At 40.7% G+C, this 27,088-nt stretch overlaps 1 protein-coding gene across 2 annotated transcripts in view; it reads right to left on the bottom strand.

Annotated features, from left to right (window-relative positions):
- The window catches only part of LOC115782074 (membrane-associated guanylate kinase, WW and PDZ domain-containing protein 2-like), a 94,472-nt gene that overhangs the window by 56,632 nt on the left and 10,752 nt on the right, over positions 1-27,088 (bottom strand). For both annotated transcript variants that reach the window (XM_030732079.1, XM_030732078.1), the window contains exon 2: positions 12,398-12,514. In XM_030732079.1, the coding sequence (XP_030587939.1) occupies positions 12,398-12,514 (117 nt within the window). The remainder of the gene's footprint in view (positions 1-12,397; positions 12,515-27,088) is intronic.

Below are 27,088 nucleotides of genomic sequence, written 5' to 3' on the forward strand. Positions count from 1 at the left end.
TGAACATCTGTCTTTTTCAAATACATAGAATAAGACAAGCCAAATTAATCAAAGTTAAACTAACTAGCTCCTGGAGAAGCATCAATCTTGTCACTTCATTCTGCACAGGAACGTGAATAACAGTAATTATTTAAAACGGTGAACTATTCCTTTACCTGGAAGTTTCAGGAAGGTTGCATCATTATGGATGCTGGGCTGAGTATCAACAAAAAAAAAGTAATCCTGTCTGTAGCACCAAGCAGTCAAAGAGCCTTAACACCCTCTTTAATCAAATGATCGGATGTTTAATCAGTTAACTGACTTATTCCTGATTTTCAAATGTGATTATTTATCTGTGTATGTTGAGCTTTTGACATTTGACTGCACAATTCACAATGACAATTAGGCCCAGTTTCCCGTACAGGGATTATGTCTAATCCTGGACTAAATACTTTTTTCCTATTGTGGTCTTCATTGACTTTTTCCTTTTAGTCTAGAACCATGCTTAATCCATGACTGGGAAACTGGCTGTCTATGTCCATTTTAAATATTAGATCTTTCAAATAAGAATGAGGTTCTCAGACTGTGGGACAAATGCAGGTTAGTTTTAGATGACTAGGAAGAAAAATATGAGGTGAAATTAAGTTGTATAAAAATTATTATTTTTTTTTTTATTGACAATTGCTGATTAACAAATATGAGTTGATATAAATGAAAACATGCAAACACTGTGTGAGAAAACAGAACCAGCTAATGGTTGCCATTTACGCAACCTTGACTTATCAACCAGATGAACAACTGTTGCAGGTACCAGCTAATGAACTGTAAAAAAGGGTCAATATAGTTCATACTGACAATTATTCACATGTAATGTGATCAAAATGATATTTTACATAGTTTCTTTATTTTTAATGTAGTCTGCGTTAAAATACATCTCAATTCTGAGCAGGTAGGATAATTTTCTTTGGAGGAAATTGTCTTGGCAATCAGCAGAGTAATGTCATAGACTTTATAAGAAGGAGACACCAGTGATGTTGGTTGTTTTGTTGCAATGACACATGCCAGTGGTTCAGGTTCATGGAAGTTTTATCTGCATGTTGACAGACATGTCTACTCATTCTACTCATTGTTGCAGCAAATATATTTACTGACTAACAGCATCTATAAGAGAATTTTGTCAGAGCTCTTGTAGAAAGAACCACAGACTTTGGTCATGTGTAGGGGAAATCTTTTCAAAGCTTGTTTTGGATTTAATATGCTGTTTTTCAATTTAATTTTTTTCTTCAGCTTGTTATATTTGGTGTGTTTGGACATTATGAAAAAATGAACAAATGAAATCCTTTAAGTTCTGTGTATATTAGCTTGTCATCAAAACCCACTACATTCATAATGTATTCATCAGAAGGAGTAGGTGATTAAGCAAAATGTGACCTTCTAGGGAATTCAAAATTCATCCATAAACTAAGGCAAGTAGTCAGCTAAACCCCCCATTGTTTTCAAATGGAACCTAGTAGCAGTCATTCAAATTAAACCTTGCATCAGATGTAGATTTCCTTCCATAAGTCTGTCTGTCAGGTCCAGAGGCAGCTGCAAAGACAACTGCTTGCTCGATGGATCAGCGTCTGGCGGAGTCAGAGTCAGAGTCTGGGTGACATTGAGAAATTACCCCTGCACCGAGGAGTTTCCTGTGGTGATGGAAATCAACCGCGACAGACTGAAAAGCACCTTTATTAGTCTGCAGATCTGAGTGACGAAGGATGACAGTGGGGGGCATAATTCACACACAGATGTGGTATATGGCACACTCACGGCCACTTCGTTAGGTACACTTATTTAACTGCCCGTTAATGGGAATATCTAATCAGCCAATCACACAGCAGCAACTCAATGTATTTAGGCGTGTGGACATGACCAAGATGACCTGTTGAAGTTCAAACTGAGCAGGTGATTTAAGTGACTTTGAACGTGGCATGGTTGTTGGTGCCCGACAGGCTGGTATGAGTATTTCAGAAACTGCTGATCTGCTGGGATCTCTAGGGTTTACAGAAAATGGTCTGAAAAAGAGAAAATATCCAGTGAGCAGCAGTTCTCTGGGAACTAATGTTAATGGAGTTCAGAGGAGAATGGTCAAATTGCTTTGAGTTGATAGGAAGGCAGCAGTAACTCAAGTAACCAATCATTACAATCAAGATATGCAGAACAGTGTCTCTGAACACAAAACACATCAAACTTCAAGCAAATGCCCTACAACAGCAGAAGGCCACATTAGGTGCCACTCCTGCCAGCTAAGAACAGGAAGCTGAGGATACAGTTTGCACAGACTCACTAAATCTGGAAAACAGAAGACTGGATTCTTAAACTTGGAGTGTGTTAAATTTTCACTGCTAGATATCAGTAGATTGCAGATGGCAGTCAACTGAATTCTGTTTTCTTATACCTCCTAATTCAAGTGTGTAATCCTAGCTACAGTGGCCGCCATAGGACAAACATGTTTTGGTCAGCAAAGAGAGATCAAAAACATTAAATTTAAACTGTACACTGTAATGATCGTAGCTGGCCAGCATGTTTCTACTACCGTTAGTGTAAAAAAAACCACAAAAAAAAAAATTTTTGTAAAGACTATATTTTAACATATTCGAATAATATCAATGCTTAACAATAAATCTGGAAATAAAAAACAGATACAGTCAAACATTTTATAGTATTTTATGGTTTTACTCCCTAGTCACCTCAAAAACTCTGACCACCATTCATTTGTAGTGAGTGTACTCAGATACCAAAATGACACGGACAGGATCCACCCTGGAGCTTTTCCCTGTTATGTAGGCTGTCGGTTCTCAGCTTACCTCAGCTGTCAATGCCAGTTGAGGCGCATCCACCTTTATTTACTCTGGAAGAGGCTGTAATATGGGTGGATGAGTCAGTGAAGCTCACTTCTGAGGATGACAGTGATACTGAGGTGAGTTGTTGAGGATATCCTGAACTTTTCTGTTGGTAAGCACTGCTGTTTTTGCCGCTGTTAGCCTCTGTTAGCTACTGTTAGTCAGCATTAGTGAACCTGTCTTTGAAGTGGATGCAACTTTGTTGGACTCTGAGGCTTAGTAAATAAACTCTCATACGATGTGAGAACTGTTTATCAGAGGGAAAATATGATTTTTAGAATGCTCAAGCCTAACATTAGCTGGCATAATGCTAGCTTATAACCAGCTGTTGTTTACCCAGTGTTGTGCCAAAAAGTGATCGTCTGCCATAAAGTGATTCAGATGTTTCTATGTGCTTTTATGTGTAATGTCTTTGCTTATATTGGTAAGTAGAGTGCACTCAGCATGCTTTATGAAGGGCTTATATATGAAATGAAGAAATAACCTGTTTTTCAAGAAGCTTTATGAGTCTGTGTTATTGCAAATACATTATAACCAATCCAGTACTTTTTGGCTACTTAAAATATCTTCATAGAACTGTGATGTTATATTTGTTGTGATTTCTGCAGCCCTCTTAGCCAGATTTCTGTTTAAAAATACAATACATACAAAGGTCAATGAGAGTTTTTACCTGGATAAAAAACAAATATAAAATTCACTTTGCCAAAAACTGATTGCAGCTTCTACCTCGTGATAGAAATGCTGTTTCTCGCTCAAAATGACTTGATATCATTCATGAGAGATATGTTTCACATATTATAGGTCAACAAGTCATTTACAGCCGTGTAAATACAGGCAATCATTTTTTGGCAAATACCAAAAAACGCTTTTTGGCAGACGATCACTTTTTTTGGTACAACACCAGCTCCTAGGCTGTCTGAAGATAGGAGAGTCGCATGTCTAATCTGATGACAACAGGTAATGGCGACCATATTAGGAATAAATGAGCATGTTTATGCACATTTTCATGTATTAGAGCCCTGAATACAGTTCAGGAGATGAGGCTTGAGGTCGGGAGGAAGAAAATTACATTTTATTAAGATGCCGGTGACGATGTCTCTTTGTTTTCGCTTCTTTGGTAAAGGGACCCCTTCTCAGAAAATAAAACATAGGTATGACGCTTCATATATTGAGTCTGAAGGTGCAGCCATAAATTTAAATGTCCCTACACAGCACATGAATGCATGTGCTGTGTCACCTTTGGTGTACGACGTATGTGGCTGCCACATACGTAAAACGCGATTAGTCGACCAGTGGTGGAACACTCTACGAACATGGGGGCTTCCACAAACTGGCACCTGCTCTTATGTATTTTTAATGAATTAATTATAAGTTTAGGAGAATGCATCAATTGTTGAAAGATGTAATTACACACTAATATATGTATATTGAAAGCATGGATCCACCCTGCCTTATATCAATGTTTCAAGCTGTTGGTGGTATAATGTGTTCGAGATAATTTCATGGCACACTTTGGGCCCCTTAATACCAACCGAGCATCGTTTTAACACCACAGCCTACCTGAGTATTGTTGCTGACCATTCCATCCCTTTATGACCACAGTGTACTCATCTTCTGATGGCTGCTTTCAGCTGAATAATGCACCATATCACAAACCTCAAATCATCTCAAACTGGTTTCTTGAACATGACAATGAGTTCACTGCATTCAAATGACCTCCAGAGTCACCAGATCTCAATCCAATAGAGCACCTTTAGGATGTGGTGGAACAGGAGATTCACATCATGGATGTGCAGCCGACAAATCTGCAGCAACTGTGTGATGCTATCAAGTCAATATGGACCAAAATCTCTGAGGAATGTTTCCAGCACCTTGTTGAATCTGTGCAATGAAGAATTAAGTTTGGAAAGCAACAGAGGGTCCAACCCATTACAAGGTTCACCTAATAATGTGGCCAGTGAGTGTACACGTGTATGCTTATGGCAAGAAGTAAAGGTTAACCAGTGTAAACATGTGAGCTCACTGAGGTGTGAGTGTGTGCTGACCATCATAGGATGAGCCTAGCTTATCAAGAACATTACTCAGATCTTAAAAGTACCAAAACCAGTAAAACTGGAGATGGGAAAATAAATATAAAAAAAACAAAACAACAAACAAACAAACAAAACAACTCATTTCGTGATTAGCTGCTGGGTGAGAGGATCACACTGAAGAGGGAAAAAAAAAGAGATAAGATGACACCTGTCCAAAGCTTAACGTGGAAAACACTTTGCAAACATAACCAATTCATTAATCATGTTCAATATTTTCTATTTTAATTTCATAAAATTCATATAGTTCACTCGCAGTTTCTTTCATCTGTGGAACAACATTAATCCAGTGTGCCAATCACACTGCAGGGAGCACAAAACCACATCAAAGCATGTCAGCCAGCCCTTTAACAAGAGCAAGCCAGCAGGCAAATCACCCCTTTAAGAAGCGAGTCCCCAAGGGATGATGCATTTCTCCCTCTCTTTCTCTTTCTCTCTCACACACACATATAAAATCTTAACAGAGAATGGCATGTAAAAACCCCTATGATTCATTTATTAAATCAGCCTATTAAATCTTAGCACACAAACAGAATAATCAATGCAACAGTGTTTAATAAAAAACCCCACAAATGCACACTCATACATAAGTAGAGTTTTTGTGCATATACAATCAATCATTCTCCCACAGATCGACACACAAGAAATTAATTTTATCTTTATCAATTTACTGAACTTTGCCATTATATCACGACAAACATCCTGAAATAACTGTCATCACTCCTCTTCCTCCCCCTCTGCCTCATCATCAGCCACAGTGCTAAATTAGAACTAGGACCCATTCACATTCATATTTGTAAATATGAGTACGTTTTAATCAGCAATCTATAAGCAGGATTTAACTCTTGATAAGTAAAATTAATGTGTTCCAACTGCAAACACTGAAGCACTTCATGATTACGTTTCAGAACAAATTTCTGGATGCAGAAATCACAGATTTTTTTTGCAGTCAGTCAAATTAAAAAAGAGAAAAATTGAACACAGATGGAAGTGGGAGAATTTGGTAGATAACAACAGTGACAGCTCCCTTTCCTGAGGAAATCATTTCAGATGAATGGACTGAATGTTCATTTAGAGGTGCAGCATTTGCTCTGTGTGCATTTATAGGAGGTGTCCATCTGACTGCACATTATCAACTGAATAATAAATTCAAATCTAACTTTGATACGTCGCCACTTTGGAAAGCATGCTGTCTGAGCCAACAGGTCGGGAAAGTGTGAATGTACAAATGACTGTGAGGAAAGCAGAGAAAATTACAATATGAGACTTCAGCTGGTAGACACACATTGTCCACTCGTACCCACAGTGACTGATTTAAATTTTTTAACTATTATTCTAAGTGTTGCCAAGCATTTCTGAGGCTTTGTGAGCACAAAAGGACTCTATGATAATTTATTTTTTCTTACTTCAGTGCCTTCACTGCAAATACACTCAGCAGTGTGCAAACATTTAAAAAGGGAACTGCTGGATGCACGTAAGACAAAATGAGAGTAGTAGTTTTAAACATCTTTTTAAACATAGCTGTACTACAGTACCTTGTAAAAGTCTTGAGTCACCCCTCATTTCTTCAAATTTTGTTTTTAAGGAGCCAGACTTTCTCTGAATTTTTCAAAGTAGTCTTGGGCAATAGTTCTCCAGGCTCGACCGATCGGAAGGCTGGTGGTTTGCTTCCTGGCTCCTCCAGTCTGCATGTTGAAGTATCACTGGGCAAGATACTGAACTGTGAGTAGCCCCTAATACATCCATCGGAGTGTGAGCATGTGTGTGAATATTAGAATGCTTAGGTATAGAAAAAAAAAAGATGCTTGTGTGATTGGATGAATGAGGCTTTTAGTAAAAAGAGCTTTGAGTGCTCAGTTAGAGTACCAGTCCATTTACATTGGCTACTTTTTTAGTCCTGACCATTTTCAGAAGAATGTTTTTTTGTTGTTGTTAAGTCACTTAACACTGACCTATGAATTATTCAACAAAAGGCACCTATCTCAACCAGATGAACCAGTATTGTGTCTACAGGTAACAGACAACTTATACAGTACTGTTTCTTTAGGCACTTTGTTAATAGTAGCCTGTTGCAAAAACACACAATTTGTTGATATTTCTTTAGTTGAATCCACATAAAATGCCAAAGAAAACACAGTTTGACAGGCATAAAATAGTATTTTTGCACCAACAAGGTTATTCCCAAAGACCTATTATATGGAAACAGTGTATCCTTAGAAAATCTGAGGAAACCACAGCAGATCAACAATATCTGAAAGTCATGTCTTTAAGAAATAGGAAAAAAGACCCATCTACTGTTCACTGAAGCATCATTGGAAATGGTCTCAATGGAAAGATGGCTGTCAAGAAGCCATTCTTAAGGAAGGGAAACAGAGAGAAAGGGCTAATTTAGGCCACATTACACAAGAACTGGACTGAAAATCAGTGACAAAAGGTCTTAACAGGTTCAAATCGTCGTTGACATGAACAGAGGAGGTCAAGAGAGAGGTACAACAGTGAATGTCTACCGCCATCTGTAAAACACAGTGGAGGCTCTGTCATGGTTTGGAGCTGCATTTCAGCCAGTGGTGTTTGAGATCTTGTCAAAACTAATGGAATTAAGCACACAGAAAAGTACCATTTGTGTTGAAGAATAAAGGTTGTCATACCAAGTACTGACTTTCAAGCTTATCGAAAAACCCTGTTTTTTGTCCTATATACACTATTTCCTTATACATTTGCATGTTTCAATAAATCAGTGCACCCATGTCCCATAAAGCTTAGCAAAGCACAATATAAAGAAATGAAGGGCAGCTCAAGACTTTTGCACTTTTTGCATTTTATTTCATGTGCCAAATCACTTCCTGCTTACTGTGAACAAACAGGGAATGCTGTACATTACCAAGAGTCTGTATTAAGAGCTCCTGCATGTATTAGGGTTAAAAGGTGTCTTTCACCAACAAATATCCCACATCATCATGATCATTATAAGACATCCATCATCCCTATCACCATGACCATCTGAGGCATCTTGGCCACATTCAACTCATCAACATCTTTATCTGCTCCTCCTCTGCAGTCTGAGGAGGATTCCCTGTTGGAAGCTGCGGGGCAGCATGTGTCCAGAACAGTGGATGTAAAGTGACAGAAGCTGCATGTATTTATAGGCTATCTGAGTAGAGAAATGTGCTGCTCACTGTTGAAGCTATTTATAGAGCCTTTTACTGATGCCTCTGAGTAGAGTGGAGGAAAGGAGATGGTTCTCCCGGGTATTACTTACGAGGCTCCCTCATAGCTCCCTCTACCCTCATTCCTTGCACGTCTGCTCTTCTCCCCACATCTCTACCCTCCATCCTCTTAACATCCACTTGCATCGACTCTTGTTTCTCACTTTCCATCTTCTGCCTGCTTCCTTCTTTCCTCCCCTTTCTCCCCTGCTGATCTTCTCCTCTTTACCTCCTCTTCTCCCCATTTTCCATCTTCTCGCAGAGCCTCTTTGCTCATGTCCACATCCATCACCTTCACTCCCCCCCTTACTCTCTCCATTTACTGTACCCCCACCCCTTTGCTTCTTCTTCTTCTTTTATATTTTCCAGATGTTTTCACTCATTTCCACTTGTATCAAAGAGGCACTCACACTGCTAATATGCAGAGAGCAAAGCCATTTTCAACTTCTCTCTAAATTCCTAACAGCAGGTGCTCTGACAGGAGCTCAGACTGAAGTGGTCAACTTATCCCTGTAAAATGAAATGAAATGGTGCTGCAAATTTTCTAAGCTCAAAAGGCTTGAGAAGTTAGACTGTCAAACAGCAGCAATCTCATCAAATGGTTTAACCTGAAATGTGGGATACCTCACTGAAGTTTTACTATCTTCCAATTTTATTTCTTCTGTCTAAAAGTTTCACCAGTTATTGATTCACTTAAAATCTTGATTATCTTTTTTTGATCTCTCCTAATTTATTTACATCAGTCATCTTCATTGCCTGTCCTAGTGAAAATATACATATGCGCATGTCCTTGAAGTGCCTGCCCTGCTACCATTTGTGTGCCTGCTGAAGTGTGAACGCATGGGCAAAATAAATCTGAAATAAGTAAAAATCCACATGGAAACAAAACAGAAAACACAAAAATACACACAGTAGCCTGCAGGCCACAATACAGCATCTGAATACCGTTGTTAATAACAGAGAGCAAACGAGCACGCTCAGTTCATTATTTTTGCGGAAAGAACGGCCAATCCTTGAGCTGAATGATGTAACAGGATGCAGTAGTTGATGTCAGCATGTGAGTCTTCTAGCTGTATGAACACACAAACACACACAGACACACCTCCTCCCACGTCCTTGACAGCGTGTTGTGATGCAGAGTGGCGTCTGCTTGTCAAGCTGACAGACCGGTACTGACAGCATGGTCAGAGCGCTGCAGACAAGGGAGAAAAACACTGATTTTATAACGCTCCAAACCACAACAACAAACAGCCCACAGGGCACAACCAGTGCAGCACTCAGGACCATCAACCTTGTTATTTGGCCTTCTGATGCTGTGTCACTGATGGTTGAGCAACGCCTCCTTATGCAAGTCTCAGACTGCCAGGAAATCGTGTAGTGAATATACACTAAACAGGCACAACATTAATCCCACCTTTTGAATATTGGGTAGGTCTCCCTGTAGGCCACCAGAACAGCTCTGGTAAAGCATGAACTTCAAAAGACCTTTGAGGTGTCCTGTGCTATTGGGAACTATGATATAAGCAGCAGGTTATTCAAGTCTGGTATGGGTGAGGAGGGGGCTTGAGGCCAGGTCAACAGAAGGTTGAACATTTTCCAAAAATTGCAGGAGAGATTTGAGGAGCACAGCAGTGTGGATTTAAAGAGGCCACTGCCATCAGGGAAAAAAAAAGAAAAAAAACTGCCATGAAGGGGTGTATGTGGTCTGAAAAAATGTTTATGTAGGGTGAAAAGTTTCCACATGAATGGCAGGACCCAAGGTTTCCCAGTGAATCACTGCCTAGAGCATCAAACTGCCTCTGCCAACTTTCCTCTTTTTTTTTTAATACTACCACCTCTTTCTAGTGCCCAAACACCCCTCCTGCTCAATGTAAAAGGAAACATAATCAGATTCTTTAATTGCGCCATCGTCCAGTTCTGATCAGAACTTGCAGTGATGGGGATGAGGACAAGGATCCCTCTACATTCTGTGTTCTGGCACCTCTCTCAAAAAAACAAGAGAAAATGTGTCTTTATTTGACAGAACAGTAAAAAGCAGAGAGGAGCAGGGAGAGAGAGAGAGAGAGAGAGAGAGAGGGTGAATGTCACGCAATAAATGACCAGGGGAGAACCCAGGCTGCTGCAGCAAGGACTTTAACTTTCAGGACATGGCGTGCATGCTGCACCAACTACAGGGATGCCCCTCTGACACCCTTCTATCAGCAATTTGTGAGCCCATGACCCTGTCACTGGTTCACTTCCTACGCTGGACCACTTCTGCAGATACTAACCACTGCATACAGGGAACACCCCACGAGACCTGATATTTTGAAGGGCCTCCAACCTTACTCCTTTAGCCATCATAATTTGGAAATTTTCAAAGTCACTTAGATCCTGACGCTCAACCATTTTTCCTGCTTCCAACACACCAGCTTCAGGAGGTGACAGTTCATCAGCCTACTCCTTGACGGCTGCCACTGAAATGAGATAGTCAGTGTTATTCATTTCACCTGTCTCTGATTTTAATGTTATGGCTGATCAGTGTATATGAAACAGCATAAGCAGTACAAAGTGCTCACCATTAAAATAAATTTGGGGAATCCCGGTAATATTACAACTGCATTTTAATGACGTTTAAATAATCAGCATATGATTCAAAGCTGCTGTGCAGGAGGTCTGTGAGTTGGAATTTCTATAATCTTCATTAAACTGTATCAGCTTTGTTAAGTGATAGGCAGTTAATTATGGGGATATCATTAGTGCTCACACATCACGCAGAACGAGCTTCTTTCCATTCTCATAAAGGGCTGGAAGGGGACTATAATTGCAACGTGGTGACAAAACCACCAAAACAGACACGTGCTGCCCTTCAGCCTCAATAGGGCAGAAGTGTTGAAGCTTAGCCAGTCCACACCACCTCTGTCGTCACCCTGTCAGTCTGCCTTCACTGCACTATTACACAGCCAACAGTCTGAGAAAGGCAGAAGAAAGGAGAGGCAGAGGGAAGGAGAAGGAGAAGGAGAGGCCGCCTGGAGTTAAAATTGAAAGGGAGAGAAAATGTGATGAAGTGAGGTGGTGACCAAAAGAAATCAGAGGCGGGGGTGGGGGTTGAGGGAGCAGGGGGAAACATGAGAGAGAGTAAAAGCAAAAGATGAAGACGACAGGAAAGAGAGGAGAGGGGAAAAAAGAGTGAAAGAGAGAGAGAGAGAGAGAGGCTCAGGAACTGTGCAGCTGTGGGACCGTATTAAACAATCACTTCTGTGTCAGCAGCTCAACACACCGGCAGAGGACATCTAGTATAGTAGAAGCAGCCAGTACAAAACAACCATCACTGACGTCAAGCCTAGCTCTGTTTTCTCATGCATCTGTACCAGAATCTGCAATCTGAATTGCATTATGAACAGAGGATAACAAAACATGTCAGATGAGTACAAAACCCCATCAACAAACATGCATTCAAAGTGAACTGATCCACACGCTGCATGCAGTCTGCAGACTCAACCATCAGACCTGATTCATGAGCTGCTGCCTGTATTGACACAGGGAAATCCTGCTGGGCCCTGCATCCCCACAATATTAATCACACAATGACATTGTCTGCCCAACAGGAAAAAGGCATACGCACTGATAAAAAACATCTCACATTCACATGTAACACACAGACACGAAACGTCTAGTTTCATCTAATTTGTCACACACAGATTCAAAGAAACTTCAAGAGAGAAAGATGTAAGTATATATATATATATTTATATTGGTGTACGTTGTGCATGTCTAGCATGTGCTGAAGGGGGGGTAGGGCATCACCACAACGCAAGCCTCAAGACAAGAGGGTGGTTGCCGTGGAAACCTCAGGCTGAGAGCTCGGCAGCCGGACGACTGAAGGAAAAGAAGGAGCCATAGACGGTGAGAGACAGAGAGAATGAAAGAGTGTGTGTGTGTGTGCGTGTGTGTGTGTGTGTGTGTGTGTGTGCTCGTGCGTGTGTTCGCATGTGTAAAATATGAGGGTAACATCTCGAGGGCAAGCAGAGGAAACTAAAGTAGAGAAAGAGAAGGTGTATTAGCTGGTGAAGGAGGGTTGACAATGATATCCAAGAAAGAAATGGAGAATGAAAGAGACAATTACAGACACACGGTGAGGCAGCAGAGACGACGAGATCAAAGAGGAATAAAAAATTTAAAAAAAAAAAAAAGAGGAGTGAAGCAGTGATGGAGGCCAGAGGGTGGAAGAGAGGAGCGATAAAGGGTGATGTGGACTCACAGGGAACAGTGCGGAGGTAGAGGTTGTCTCTGATGATTTGCTGGTGGTCGTGGTCCACTGAGCCCTTGGAAAAGCGCAGGTTGAGGTAGTGCCGCAAATCCTTGTCAACCACCCCTCCTAAAAACACAAGCAGAGCAAGAGAGAGGTTAGAGCTTGATGACAGCACACACACAAACTGTCAAGGGACATTTTGTTCTTGATTTTTGAAATTGGCTCCATATAAATCATGATTCAAGAGATACTGCTTAAAAAAAAATACCAAAAGGATTTCCACTGCAGTGGAAGCGCCATTTATTAAAACCACAGAACTTTAAAACTGTTAGCGAAAACTCAAAGTTTAAAGGACATAAAACATCAATGCATGAATTCCAGTTATTTCAGAGGTTCTTCATCTTCAGTTTGAATATTTTTCTTCAATATTTTCAACAAAAAGCTGAAGTAAGCTGATACAGAATGCACAGACTGTCACAACTGTTAACAAAGAGAAACACTGAAGAATATCTAAACTTCCTTGAGGAGCAATAAAAGGGAGAACTGCATGTTAAAGGGGGAAAAACAAAACACAATTTTGTAGTGTCATGAGGAAAAATGGCTCGCAATAATTTTCACAACAAAGCAAAACAGCAAAGGCTGCTACAGTAATTGTGTAAACCAGTGATCCCCTTGGGACCAAATGTGCATTGTCAGCAGGTTGGGTGACAAAGGCTACAGAGGACAGAAGCTCAAACCTCCTCATTTCTGCCTCTCTGTTTCTGCTGATTATGTGCTGTTTGAGCTTTCTTCCTTGTCATTATGTCCATGAACTGAAACAAAGAAAAATGAATGACAAACACAAATAAACTCAAAAGGCTAAGAGCAGGCCATATCTATGTGGTGTATGATAATGTCCATGAATAGCTTCTCCTCCCTTCATCTGAAACCAAAGAAGCCCAGGAGGATGAGAGGAGGGGAACTTATTTACCACGCAACATTCGATATGCAAAACCATCACATCCGACAGCGGGAGGGATGAGGTTACATGCCATGCATTTACAAATGACAAAAATGCCTCCTCACTCACACATACTCTCATGACCTCCTGCCAAACGGAGTTGACAGCATTCAGCCTACCAGTTAAGATTTAGGCAGTGTCTACCTTTCAAGGATCATAGGAAACTCTTTACATTGGAGCCATGCATACATGTCCATGACACAGGTGACACTGTAATTCTCAAATTATAAATCCTTTTAGTCTAACATCTTATGTAAACTGACACCATTTTAGCAAGGCCATCAAGCAAGGCTATGAATTGCTTCACAAACAGCAAAGAGCGAGACGAGAGGAGAGAAGAGGAGAGGAGAGGAGAGGAGAGGAAAGGAAGGGAGAAGAGGCGGGGAGAAGAGGAGAGGAAAGCAGAGGAAAACAAAGGAATAAATGGAAGACATGATGAAATCTTGATTGACAATACTACTGGATAGTGATTGTTTCCAGATGGGTTTACCATGATGTCACGCAGCTATGCATTCATACGTAGGCCATATCTTTATCATGCACAGACACCAACACACATATATCTGTATATGCACACCAATACATGCTCAAAGAGAGAAAGACATTCAAGAGAAAGAACTGTGCAATCCAGGCACTTCATCAGTACCTGGCCCAGATGTTGATATAAGCAGTCCTTTCTCTACAGGTATATATCCACAGACAGCCTGTCCTCCCAGGCGTCCTCTAGCCTTGCAACCATCCACCGCACATCTTCTGCTGCCTTGGTGAAACCACACTCTCTCGCCTCCTGCCTCTGCTTCTCCACTGCTGCTCCAGCACACAGCAACCAGCTGCAGCCAATTTTAATCCCAGGGAAGAAGACGAGGACAGGGGGGATGGGAGATGTAAAATGACACGGATAGATGGCGAGAGACGACGACCGTCGGGAGAAAAAAGAGGAGAAGATGTGCCAGTGTGAAGCCGGGCTCCACAAAACCTACCAGCAGATTGGCCGGATGACTTCCACAGTCCTGCAGCAGCCCCTATCTGCTACTTCTGTTACTGCATTGGTGTGTGTGTGTGTGTGTTTGTGTGTGCAAGAGACTGAGAGAGACAGTGAGTGGTAGTAGCAAATACATGTTTATGTATGTGAAAGCATTTGTAGATGTGTGTCAGTATTTTTGCTTGTGTGTGAGCACACCCAGATGCTCCCTGACGTTCCTCAAATACTTTGCATCTCCTGTCCACCAGATGCTCTCCCTGTTTGACCTTGTGTTAAAGTAGCAGAGTAGAGAGAAATACTGTGAAACACAGCAGCAGCAGCATATGCCACAGTGAGGTTACACTCACTCATCCGCACATGGAGGGCTGATGAGCTCACAGCTGCAGTAGATGCCTTGAGCGCCGTCTTGAGCAAGGTTTGGTCAAAACACAAGACATAAACAAACACCAACACAGAAACACACACTCGTGATATGAGAACTGAGCTTAAGGCACAGCTGACTGTGGAGGAGGGGTATATTTGAAGAAGCTTTATTGGTGTGACTGTTCCAACAGAACAAATTTACCAGGCTCAGAGTTAAACTTGATGCTGTAAACATCACAGTCAACTTGTTTGATTGCCTGGCTGCTTCAACAAAGCAGAAAATGATTCTGGGAAAGGCAGTTTTTATAGATTTCCAAAAAGAGAGGATGGGGGGAGGGAATGACGGACAATCAATCAACACCATAATCAAGGCAGATAGCAATCAGTGTAAGACTACATAGTCTCACGCTGCCCATCAACTCACTTTTTGCTGGTCCCAAAAATCATGCATACACATTTAAAGATAATGGATCATTTAAACAGTCAGCTCCAAATTCCTCCACGGTTCCCACATCTGCTGTTACTGGTGGAGCTGCTGGCACTCCGTCCACCACAGCAGCCTTTACCTCATTATGTGATTAGATGAGTTCGAAATCACTCCCAGTTTACTATATAGAGCACTACTGTCCATTTTATCCATAATCACTAGTGCTCTTAAATATTCAACAAGGGCTTTTCCATTTAATTTTTGTGCTCAATATCTTGTTAAAATGTCTCTTCTGCTACTGCTGGGTGCCCTAAATAGTTCCAGTTGAGTGTTTAGCATGCTACTTGGATCCAATGTGGAGAGTGCAGAATCTTTACAGTACAAACAATTGTTCAACTGTGTGTTCAATCAGGTAGACGGCTTCAAATTTTACTAAATAAACACCGGAAGTCAAGGAAAGATCAGTTTTACACACAGAGATGTATAGATAGTTGGCAACATACACAAGATAATCTAAGGTCTTTGTTGCTTAGCAACACAAAAGAAGCAGATTTGTTCACACAGCTGTTGATTTACCTAACACCACACACCTAAACTAGAGAGCTCATTCAGTGTTTTAAAGTCAACATTTCTAATTCTACATGCCTACTCTACAACATATTTTGGTGCATTCACTTAAAATTGAAAATGTAAAAAATTTCACTATTTGGCTAACCCATGGGCAGCACCAGATCACTGCTGCAGCTATCTTTAGTTTTTTTGTGGGTATTTCTTTTTTTTCCTTCCTTCAAGCAAGTGAAATGCAGCAACATCAGGTTGAATTCAGGTCACTGACTTGGCCATTGCAAAATATTCCACTTTCTAACCTTCAAAAACTCCTGGGCTGTTTTCACATTATGTTTCAGGTCATTGCCTTTCTGTACTTCCAATGAAGTTTGCTGCATTTGCTCGAATCTTTGCACAAAGTGACACTGTACACTTCAAAATTTACTTGTAACCCAGTGCCAAAGAAGCAGTGTTGGCCCATGCATCATACTGCCATCACTGTGTTTTATTTATTTATTTATTTTTGTAATACACTCAGAAACTGTTCAAAGCCTTCTCCCCACTTTTTCCTTCTGGTCATTTTGGTACAGGATTATCTTACTTTGATTTTGGGGGGTTTTTTGGACAATTTCTAATCTTACCTTTTTCTTCTTTAAACTGATCGCTGGTTTGTATCTTGTGGCGAGTCCTCTGAATTTCTTTCTTAATTGATGTTTGATAGTTATATGCCTTTGGATAATTATATGCCTTTCTCGTGGAGTGTTTTTAAAGTGGCTGGCTGTTCTGATAAGGCTTTACCATAGAAAGGATCACTCTCAATGGTCTTCACTTGATGTCCAGACATTTTTTATGCTGTCAAGCTCACCAGTGTGTTTCTTGTATCAAAACTGTTGATTTTGCCCTTCCTTATATTTCTGTTATCCCTTTGAGGATTTGCTTTGTTTTTGCTGCCTCAGGATGGCCTTTTTCATTTGTACTGACGGCTCTTTTGAGTGCTGTGGGTCCAAATGTACACAATACACTTGGAAATGGTGCTAAAGCTTTTACTTGTCATGAGTAAACATTTGATTCTCCAGATACAGAGAACTGCGAATATAACTGGTTGTAATTCTTTGATGGTTAACACATCATTTTTTGTTTAGCCCCTTTAAAAGAAGCTGCATTTTAAGACCATATTTATCATGTGACTGTAATTTTAATGTTTTTGTACACAGCAAAACACAGCCCAATGTTAATTCTGTATCAACTCAAGTACCATAGCATGTTATTTAATGTGCTCTCTCCAAGCCTAAACTTTATATATATATATATATTTTTCTTTCTGTTATTTCACCAAAATGTTATAATCAAGATCTTATACTTCTGCTCATCTCATTTTCAAGTTGGAACAATAGTTAATTTAACTAAAGATTTATTAAAATTGTACCAACCTCTGTATCAGCAGTATTTCATTTGTAGTTATTTGTTGATTGTATATGATGAAAGCTTAAAAAGATTTAACTGGGGATCAATAAACACTCTGCAAGCTACTATAAAAATAAGGTCCTGTTCTTCCACTAATTCCTGATGTAGACACCAGCACAACCAATTCCAGAGGCCACCACCTCTTTCTGATTTCAATTCTGATTGTTCACAGCAGCAAGTATGTCTGGCATCACCTCATCAGTGCTGCGTACTGCAGCTGCACTTTTCAGTCTCCGTCTGAGCAGTAAGGCCAACCTCATCCTTCTCTGATTTTCTCCCACTGTCTAAAATTTGGGATTGAACTTTCTTTAAAGTACAATTTATTCATAAACAAGTTTTTCCTAATTACATATAGTGCAGCTCATTCAATACCTCATATCCTACATGTGCCGATAATTCCTCCAAAAAATGTATTTATATTTTTTTTTGCCTTCATCTGATCTGCTTAATCAGCACCAGCTTTGGGACATGTGTATCTTTTACTTGACGATGTCACTGAATGTATGCATCCACCTGCTGACTAACATCAGCATCACAATTAATTTATCTTATAAGCCATCTATTTCAAAACAGCAGCAAGTCTGTGGTCATGTATGCACACTACATGCTTACATGAGCATAAGAAGCAATATGAAGCCAGATGTTCTTCAACCAAGCCAGAAAAAAGGGGACGCTCTCCAGACTTAGTTTTACCTCATCTCTTTTCTCTAGACTACAGTGCTGTTTATCCATCCAGATTTTTTTTCTTTTCTTTTTTTTTTTTGGGGGGGGGGGGGGGGGGTGTTGAAGATGTCATTAGTAAAAAATGTCTGCTTTCTCTTGAATGTAATGATTCCAGCACCAAAAACAAAACATCTGAAAATGAAAGCAAAAACATAATTACAGATATCAGTAGATCTTAATGGGGTGCATATGAGCCTTTGTGACTTTATTCACCATATCAATTCAAAAGCAAATGGCTAAGTAAGAACCAGGAATAAGAAAGGCTAAACTCATAACAAATATAAACCACTGAGGTGCCGTTTACACGAAGCCGTTTTCACTGGAAACGGTGTCGTTTTGATGCGTTTCAGCCTTTCGTTTACACGATGGCGTTTCAGAAACGATCCGCGTTTACACGAGGACATGTGAAACGATGAAAACGATGTAGTTCCCATGCCAGGCCACAAGTTGGCGTTGGTTTTCTCTTTGCAGTTTGTTTACGCAAGACGCGCATGCGTGGAGTGACACAGTAGGTAGTGCGGCAAATTGTTCATTACTTACAAAACGGCCAATGTGAGAGGTTTTGTGTGGACAGATGATGAGGTTGGATCGCTGCTGCACACAACGCTGAATTACAAAACGGTAAAAACACAGGAAAAGCATAAGAAGCACTCGTGAATCCGCGAGTACTGTTTATCAGTTTGCGCGTGCGCGAAAAACTGGCCGTCGCAACCATAGTGCGCATGTGCGAGTCGAGCGTTTTCAAATCACCCCGGTTTCAAGTGTTTACACGAAAACGCAAGCCGGTGCGTTTCTGAAACGCTCCACTCTGGACCCCGTTTCTGAAACACATCGTTTTCACTCTGTTGTCGTGTAAACAGAAGGGCGAAACGCATCAAAACGACACCGTTGTCGTGTAAACGCAAGGCCGAAACGCATCAAAATGACACCGTTTCAAAATGAAAACGGTCTCGTGTAAACGGCACCTGAGAATCCTGTCATTTTCTGTGATTGACATTATTATTGTAAGAACTAACTTGTCCAAGATTTTTAGCCTTCACAAGATTGTCTGAAAAGTTGACCTCTGCCCTTGAGGTCAAGGTCGCCAAGATTCAAACTTGGCTGAGACTTGTGTTATGAATTTGAACATCCCAGGCATTGTCGAGTTAACCTTAACTACTAATTTCAGTATCAGTGAATCTGGATTGTTTCTTTTATTTAAACACATATCATCACCTCCCTGAGTCAAAGAAAACTTCTTGTTAATGTCATGATGGGCCCAAACCAAAGCCCAAAAAAGTCTGTCAAGAAAGCTACAAAAAAGTGAATCTCTGGTATTTTTGTTTGAAAAATTACCTGTTAACTGATTATAAATGCTGGTGGCTAAAGGCCAGCAATTTTCTTAATCAACTAATTGTTTTATTTGATTAGCCTGACTGAGGACCAATTAAACATGACCCTGCTGAAAAAAATGGCCAGACAGTAAAAATGTTTTTTTATTCTGCAACACAAATTGCAGAGTACCACTTTTGTTTACATGGCATAGCTAATGCGTTGCACGGTTTGTATGAATATGAGAAGAGAAGAGTGCATATTGATGCAGACACCAATGGGAGCCATTTTGTTTGATTTTGGAAGGCAATAATTAGGCCTGACATGCTCACTTTCCTGGGAGGCTGAGAGAAGAGGGAAGCACAGTCCTGCCACATTGATTCTCTGAGCTTCTCTCCTCACAAAGTTTAACTGCTAAACTCTTAAGTGCAAACAACCCTACAGTCATGCTTCAGGAGCTTACACCTGCATGCACACTGAGACCCTTACTGTATATCCACACACATGCACCCACACAAATGCAAGGTGACATGTTTATATTTAAATGCAAATGCAAGTACATAAATTTCTCATCTTCCTAAGGATACGCCACAAACATCTAACCAACTCCTACTGGCAAAGATACATACAACTACACTCAGTAATATGGGTAAGATCTGCAGTGATGATCAGGGGTGTTTGAGGAGACCTGAGGTGAAGTGGGGCTGCCATATCAGAGAGGTTTTCATGGAGAATGAAACCCAGAGAGATACTTGATGATCGATAGTGCGCCCTTATTCTCACAAGAAGTCACATGGGTTACAGAGGAGTACAAAACTGCAGGGCATGAGGCACTGCATATTCATTGCACCTCTGAAACACGCACACTCAAACATGCATAAACAGGAAAGAGGAACAAAGGAACAAAGAGGAAAAACCTTTGTGGCTCCTTCCTCATCCAATTCTGACCAAGCCGCTGAGCACCACAGCTTGTGCCACCTTTACCCATTCACAGGAGTATTATATAAAAAAAAAATACAGCAAGTTCACTGGACCACTTTTTCTTTTGCTTTCAAAGACCCAGACTTTCAAAAGATTTTTTAAAAAGTGGTCTTGAGCAATAGTTCAGTAGTCTATCTAAAAGTCTTTGAAATTTTTTCTTTGCACATTGGCTACTTTTTCATTTTCAGTCCAGTCTTTGTACCTAACCATTTTCAAAGGGATTTTTTTCCTAATTATGAAGTGCAGCTCTTTTTTTTAATTTTTTTTTGTTAAGTCACTTAACACTGACCTATGAATCATTCAAGCATAAAAAAGGCTCCTAACTCAAGAGATGAACCAGTGTTGTGTCTACACATAACAGACACCTTAGCAAAAAAACAGTTTTTAAATTGTTTCTCTTGACACTTTGTTACTAGCGGCCTGTCACAAAAACACATAATCTGTGAAAAATACCAAAGATAATATAGTTTGATGGGCATAAAATAGTATTTTTACATCAACAAGTTGATTCCTATAGAGCTATTAGCCAATAAACTTGGCATATCTTGGCATAGTGTGCAGTGTAGTCGTAAAAAATTTGAGAAAACTTAAAAGTGGAGGACAAAAACAGTGTCAGGCCTAAAAACTATCTACAACAGTAACTGAAAGTCATGTCCTTAGGAAACAGAAGGAAAAATCCAGCAAAGACCTGACAGAGAATCTGAAAGATGCACCTGGCCTTCCAGCTGATCCATCTATTGTTCACTGAAGCCTCATCAGAAATGGTCTCAGTGGAAGGATGGCTGTCAAGAAGCCATTCTTAAGGAAGGGTAGCGGGGCGAAATGGCTGAGGTATGTTAAATTACACAAGACCTGGACTGAAAATCAGTGGCAACAGGTCTTATGGAGTTATGAATCCAAATTTGAAATCTTTAGTTCAGGAGCTCAGGAGAAAGGTATAAGAGTGAGTGTCTACAGTCATCTGTAAAACCTACTGGAGGCTCTGTCATGGTTTGGGGCTGCATTTCAACCAGTGATGTTGGGGATCTTGTCAAAATTGATGGAATTATAAACCCAGAAAAGTACCATCAGATATTGAGCCACCATGCAATACCATCTGGAAAGCATCTGATTTACAAAAGCTTTATTTTCAGGATGACTTTCAGGCTGAGGACCATGGCCTCAGACTTGGAGGTGTTGATTCAAGAGTGTTCTGCAACCAGAACAAAAACCACATTATTCCTCCTGCATCCAAGGTTTGACTAACAGACAAATTCTCCTTTCCAGTACCCTGTCATAGACTTTCCCAGGAAGGCTGAGAAGTGTGAGCCCCTGATAATTGGAGCACACCCTCAAGTCCCCCTTCTTAAAGTTGGGAACAAACACCCCATTCCAGAGACATCACCCCAGATCTTCACACAACGCTGCAATGACGTGTCAATTAAGATAGCCCTATAACATCCAGAGCCTTTAGGAACTCAGGGAGAACATCATCCACCCACCAAAAAGTTGTTTAACTACCTCAATGATCACACCCCCAGTGAGAGGCAAGTCATCCTCCTTGTCCCCAGACTCTGCTTCTGCTACAGAAGGCGTGTCAGTGGGATTAAGGAGATTTTCGAAGTATTCCACCCACTACCCGACTATATCCTCAGTTGAAGTCTGCAGTGCCCCTCACACACTATACACCGTGTGAGAAGAGTACTGCTTTCCCTTCCTGAGTTGCCTGACAGCTTGCCAGAATCACTTTGAGTTAGTCTGAAAGTCTTTTCCCATGGCCTCACCAAACTCCTCCCACACCCGAGTTTCTGCTTCAGCCACTGCCCAAGCTGCATTCCACTTGGACTGCCGGTACCCGTCAGCTACCTCCAAAGTCCCACAAGCAAGCCAAACCAGATAGGACTCCTTCCTCAGCTTGATGGCTCCCTTCACCAACCACCTTGCAGCTGCAGCTCCATGTGGTAGCCTCAAGAATGGAGATGTGGAACATGGCCCATTCTGACTCAGTATCCTCAGCCTCCCTCGGAATGCTGTCGAAGTTCTGTCTGAGGTGGGAGTTTTAGATCTCAAGGACTGGGGCCTCTGCCAGGCATTCCCAGCACACCCTCACTATATGTTTAGGTGTGACAGGTCTGTCCAGCATCCTCCCTCATCACCTGAGCCAACTCGCCACCAGGCAGTAATCAGTTAACAGTTCAAAGTCTCTCTTCATCCAAGTGTCCAGAACACACGGCTGCAGATCTGATGACATGATTACGAAATCGACCTACAACCTAGGGTGTCCCGGTTCCACATGCACTTATGGACAGCCTTATGTTTGAACATGGTGTTTGTTATGGACAAACTGTTGTTTGCACAGAAGTCCAATATCAGCCCAGGCAGGCCATTCCTCCCTTACTGGATGGAGCACTCTTGAGCACCCCGCCCAGTGACTCCAAGAATGCTGGATACTCTGAACTGTTGGCACATAAGCAAAATTGACAGTCAGGACCCACTGCTTGATCCCAAGGTGCAGGGAAACAACCCTCTTGCCAACCGGTGAAGTCTCCAACATACAGACAGCAAGCAGAGGGGAATACCCACCCAAGAATACCCACCCCAGACTGCAGTCTCTCACCTGACTCCGGACTAGAACACAGTCCAGCCCCTCTCCATCAGACTGGTTTAAGAGCCCAGGCCGTGTGTTGAGATGAGCCTATATTTAGCCAGTATCGCTCAACATTATGCACTAGCTCGGGCACCTTCCCCAACATAGAGGTGACGTTCCATGTCCCAATAGCCAGCCTTGATAGCTGGGGATCCATCTGTCAGGGCCTCCGCCCAACACACACTGCACCCAACCCCTTATGGCACTCCCTGCAGGTGGTGGGCCAGGGGTCGGCAACCTGTAATCCGGAAAGAGCCATTTGAACCCGGTTTCCACGGAAAACAAAACAGTGAGAGCCGCAAATACTACCGGAAGCCAGTAGCGGCTACCGTGAGTTCAATTTCAATTTCAATGCTTTATTGTCGTATGCACAGTAAAGAAACATTGTTTCCCTGTACAATGAAAGTCTTACTCTGCTGCCCACACTGGATGCCAGAACACCAAGAAAATAGATCAATAAAAGATGCAATAAAAGAAAAAATAATAATAATAAAAATAAATAAATAAGTCTCTCTGAATAACAAATTATGTACATTGTACATATGTGCTATATTGCAATAGTCCGTGTAGAAATGGTCTGAATATACAAGTACAGCTGTATGTGATGCATATATTGAGAAACGAAAATAAATAAATAGATAAATAAAATTATTTTATTTTAATATTTCAAGATCACAATAATGTTCCAATTTAAAACTACAACAAAAACCGAACTGACAAAAATAAAATGCACTTCAGTTGGATACTTATAATTTACTTCCGCGAGCTGCACAGAGCCGCAGATTAAGGCTGGATGAGCTGCGGGTTGCCGCTCCCTGTGGTGGGCCTACAGGAGGGTGGGCCCATGTCTTCTCTTTGGGCTGTTCCCGCCTGGGCCCCACAGGCTCAGGCCTGGCCACCAGGCTCTCTTCCTTGACCAATTTGCCTTGGGAGACCCTACCAGGGGGCAAAAGCCCATGTACAACATAGTTCCTGGGATCCGTGGGACATACAAACCCCTCTACCACAATAAGGTGGCAATTTGTAGAGATGCTATGAAAAATCCTAATAGCCAAATGTCTCGAGACTGTGTTTTGTCTTTTGAGCTTCACACAGGCTGAAAGCTTCCAATGCTTGGTTAAATTGGACTAGAGACTATAAATGGAAACTGGAAAGCTTCTAGTACCAAAAGTCTTATCCCTTGCCTACAGATTCTAAATATTAATGTGCAGGTATCCATTTTTAGAGATCAGAAGTCAAACAATATGTTATTTGGTGTAGCAGTGGGTTGACAAAGACAGGCACTGCAGTGAAAAAGATTAAGAAGAAAGACAGCACTGCAAAGTTCCCCACATTTTGACACTTGCATTACAAACTGAAATCATCAAGTCAAGTTTTGCTTAGAGACAAAAATCATTTTCTCATCAAAGTAAAGTAAGTAAATACTGGGTGCACCTTGGACCAAACATAATACTGATATTACCCTGTTGAATAACATCAGCCTATAAGCAAATAACATATATCAGTTTTGAGTAGGCTAAAGCTGGAAAAATTCAATATATAACACCAGAAACAATGCGCATAGGCCAAATTTTTCTTTTAAACATCGGTGTCACCTTAGGATTTTACAGTCAGTTTATTCCTAACACCAATTATCATTATGCACTATTTCTAAAAGTCAGCATGCTTTTTAATTTCTGTTTATTTCTACAGTTTTCATGTAACCAAAGAGGTAAATGTGGGGTTAAAATGACGTTGAGCTTTATTTGGCAGATTATTGGATTTTTCAAAGCCAGTAATAACAACACAAACTGTTACAGTGCATTAGTTGCACCTAATGCTCCTGTGATTTTCAAAATATCCTAAACTTTGACATTTTAATATCAGCTACCACATTCACTTAGCACCCACAACATGTCATTTAAATAAAAGTTATTTAAACGTACTTTGCTGTCATCTCCAACTGCAGGAACTTTACAGACCTAATCGAGCTTATTTTGGCACTGTCAATTTCCGTTTCTCATATTTGCGTTTCATAATAAGAGACTAACCAATTAATATACATAAAGGCTTAGAATGACAAACTGTACACTCTTCAGACATAAAAATCAACCAATTATAAGGTATAGTGATCGACTACAAATATTAATGTATTGTAATACAATTACTCTATTTTATTTTGGGGACACTTATAGTATATTCTGCATTGGCTACATTTACCTTATGTCCATTGCACTGTGAATACAATATTTAAAAAAAAAATGTTCATGATGAGTAAAGTCAAATTTTTATTTTACCGTCTCTTTAAAGAAAATACAGTATCTTTTTCTCTTTCCCTCTTCTATTATTGTGTTTTTCCAACTCCTTTTTCTTCTTGTCACATCTGACATTTTACTTTCACAGTTTCTTCCTCTTTGTCTCTTCATCCACATCTCCTATGCTCCAGTTTAAGACGACTCAGATCTGACCCAGTCCACTTTTTCTTGTTTAACAGTCCAAATTAGGCACAGGAAGGCGTGTGTGCGTGTGTGTGTGTGTGTATTATACTGGATACTGTATGCACTTATAGTTGCCACATGTGGGTGTATTGTAAAGGCCATTTAGCTGCAGATAAAGCATCAGTTTCCAGTACTCCTAATGGCGTTATTACAGCAGGCTGCAGGGCCCATTATTAATAGTAAATGACAGCGCCTCTCTCCTAAAGGTCTTAATATTGATCCCCCCATCCTCAGACTAGTCTTAATGATGATGTTCCTCCCTGTCTTTCTCTACGGTGCCGTAATCAAGGCCAGACACAACCTCTGAGTCGCTGTAAAGAGAAACAAGCTCACACTACAAATGAGATTTCAAGACTAAAAGAGGGAGGCTAAAGGAATTGCCAGTCCTAATTCCTTCTGTACCCATGCTCAGTTACACCTCACTGTTAGCGGCTAGTTCAAACAGCCCCTCCACTCTGTGTTGTGTTGAAAATAATGAACGAAGGTTTGTTTATCTATTTGTGCTGGCATTTATTATCTGTATAGGAACAATGGTCAGCACTTAAATGGTGAAGCAAACCCACTTGTAGCTCTTTTGGTGCTCTTTTAGCTCTTATCTATATTAATGCAAAATATATACTCAGAGTTCTGTGCTTGGGAAGCCTGAGACAATACATCTCCACAGATACATGTCTATCAAACTGTGGTAATTATGGCAAATGGAATCGCATGCTATAAAAACTGCTACAGTTATCCTGCCTTCCTTCTCCCGTCACTCCTGACTGCATTTAAGCAGCGCTCCAAAGACTCCATCAGAAATAAGCAGCATGCCTGTTAATGGAAAGTAAAGCAACAAACCAATTAAGATGCAAAAACAGGGTAAAATGTGCATGGCTCAAACAATTCATCCTCTGTTTCACAGATGTGGGAAGTTGAGTAACAGTAATGGGGAGACAACATAGAGAGTGAGATATGAAGAAGTCCCAGAGGCAATGGAGAGTAATAAGAAACTCATCAGTTTGGGGGCACAGCAGTCCATTCCCTGAGGGGTTAAAACCAGCATGGGTGTGTTCCCTGTCAATACAGAAAATTAATAATTGCGACTGTGGCTGAGAGAAGGCCACCTTCTGAGCATCATAATGATTCTGCTCTCCAATGCATCACTTGGCTGCTATGGTCTGATAGTCTAATAAAGCCTGTCTGTAGTGATTAAGGGGCCCTTCATGCTGCTAAATCCAAAGTAAAATGAATTGAATTCAGCTCCACTGTACTGACCTGATTGCTCCTTTCTTTTCTCCATTACAGCTTGCTAGGATGAACTATATGAACAAGAATGTAATACACACCCTGCTCATAAAGTCTGCAAGAAGTGGCTTTAATTCTCACCCAAACAAGTCAGGTGGAAAATACTTTTAAGCTCCTCACGAAGCAGGCATGCTTCTCTGACTCATCATCACAGTGATTATCATTTCATTAGGATCATCACCAAATTATTGTCTGTAAAAGCCCAAAAGTTTTAATAAATCACATGATATGAGCAGTAAACAACTAATCATAATACACTTAATATCTGGATCTGACCAAGCTACACTACACATATGTCAAACTAATGTTAAAGGACAGCAACATATCTGCCCTTCTGATTGATTAAACCTTTATAAACACCTCATACTAATGCTCTTAGTAATCACAGCATCTTTGCTCATCTCTTCCATAAACACAATTTTAAGAGCCAAAATTAGAAAACAATAAAGGACACAACAAAGTAAAGGACTGACAGGTTGAGTCATCCAAGTTTTTTTTTTGTCAAGGTTTGAGATG

This window comes from Archocentrus centrarchus, chromosome 6, assembly GCF_007364275.1.
Source record: "Archocentrus centrarchus isolate MPI-CPG fArcCen1 chromosome 6, fArcCen1, whole genome shotgun sequence".
In the NCBI taxonomy this organism is placed as follows: domain Eukaryota; kingdom Metazoa; phylum Chordata; class Actinopteri; order Cichliformes; family Cichlidae; genus Archocentrus; species Archocentrus centrarchus.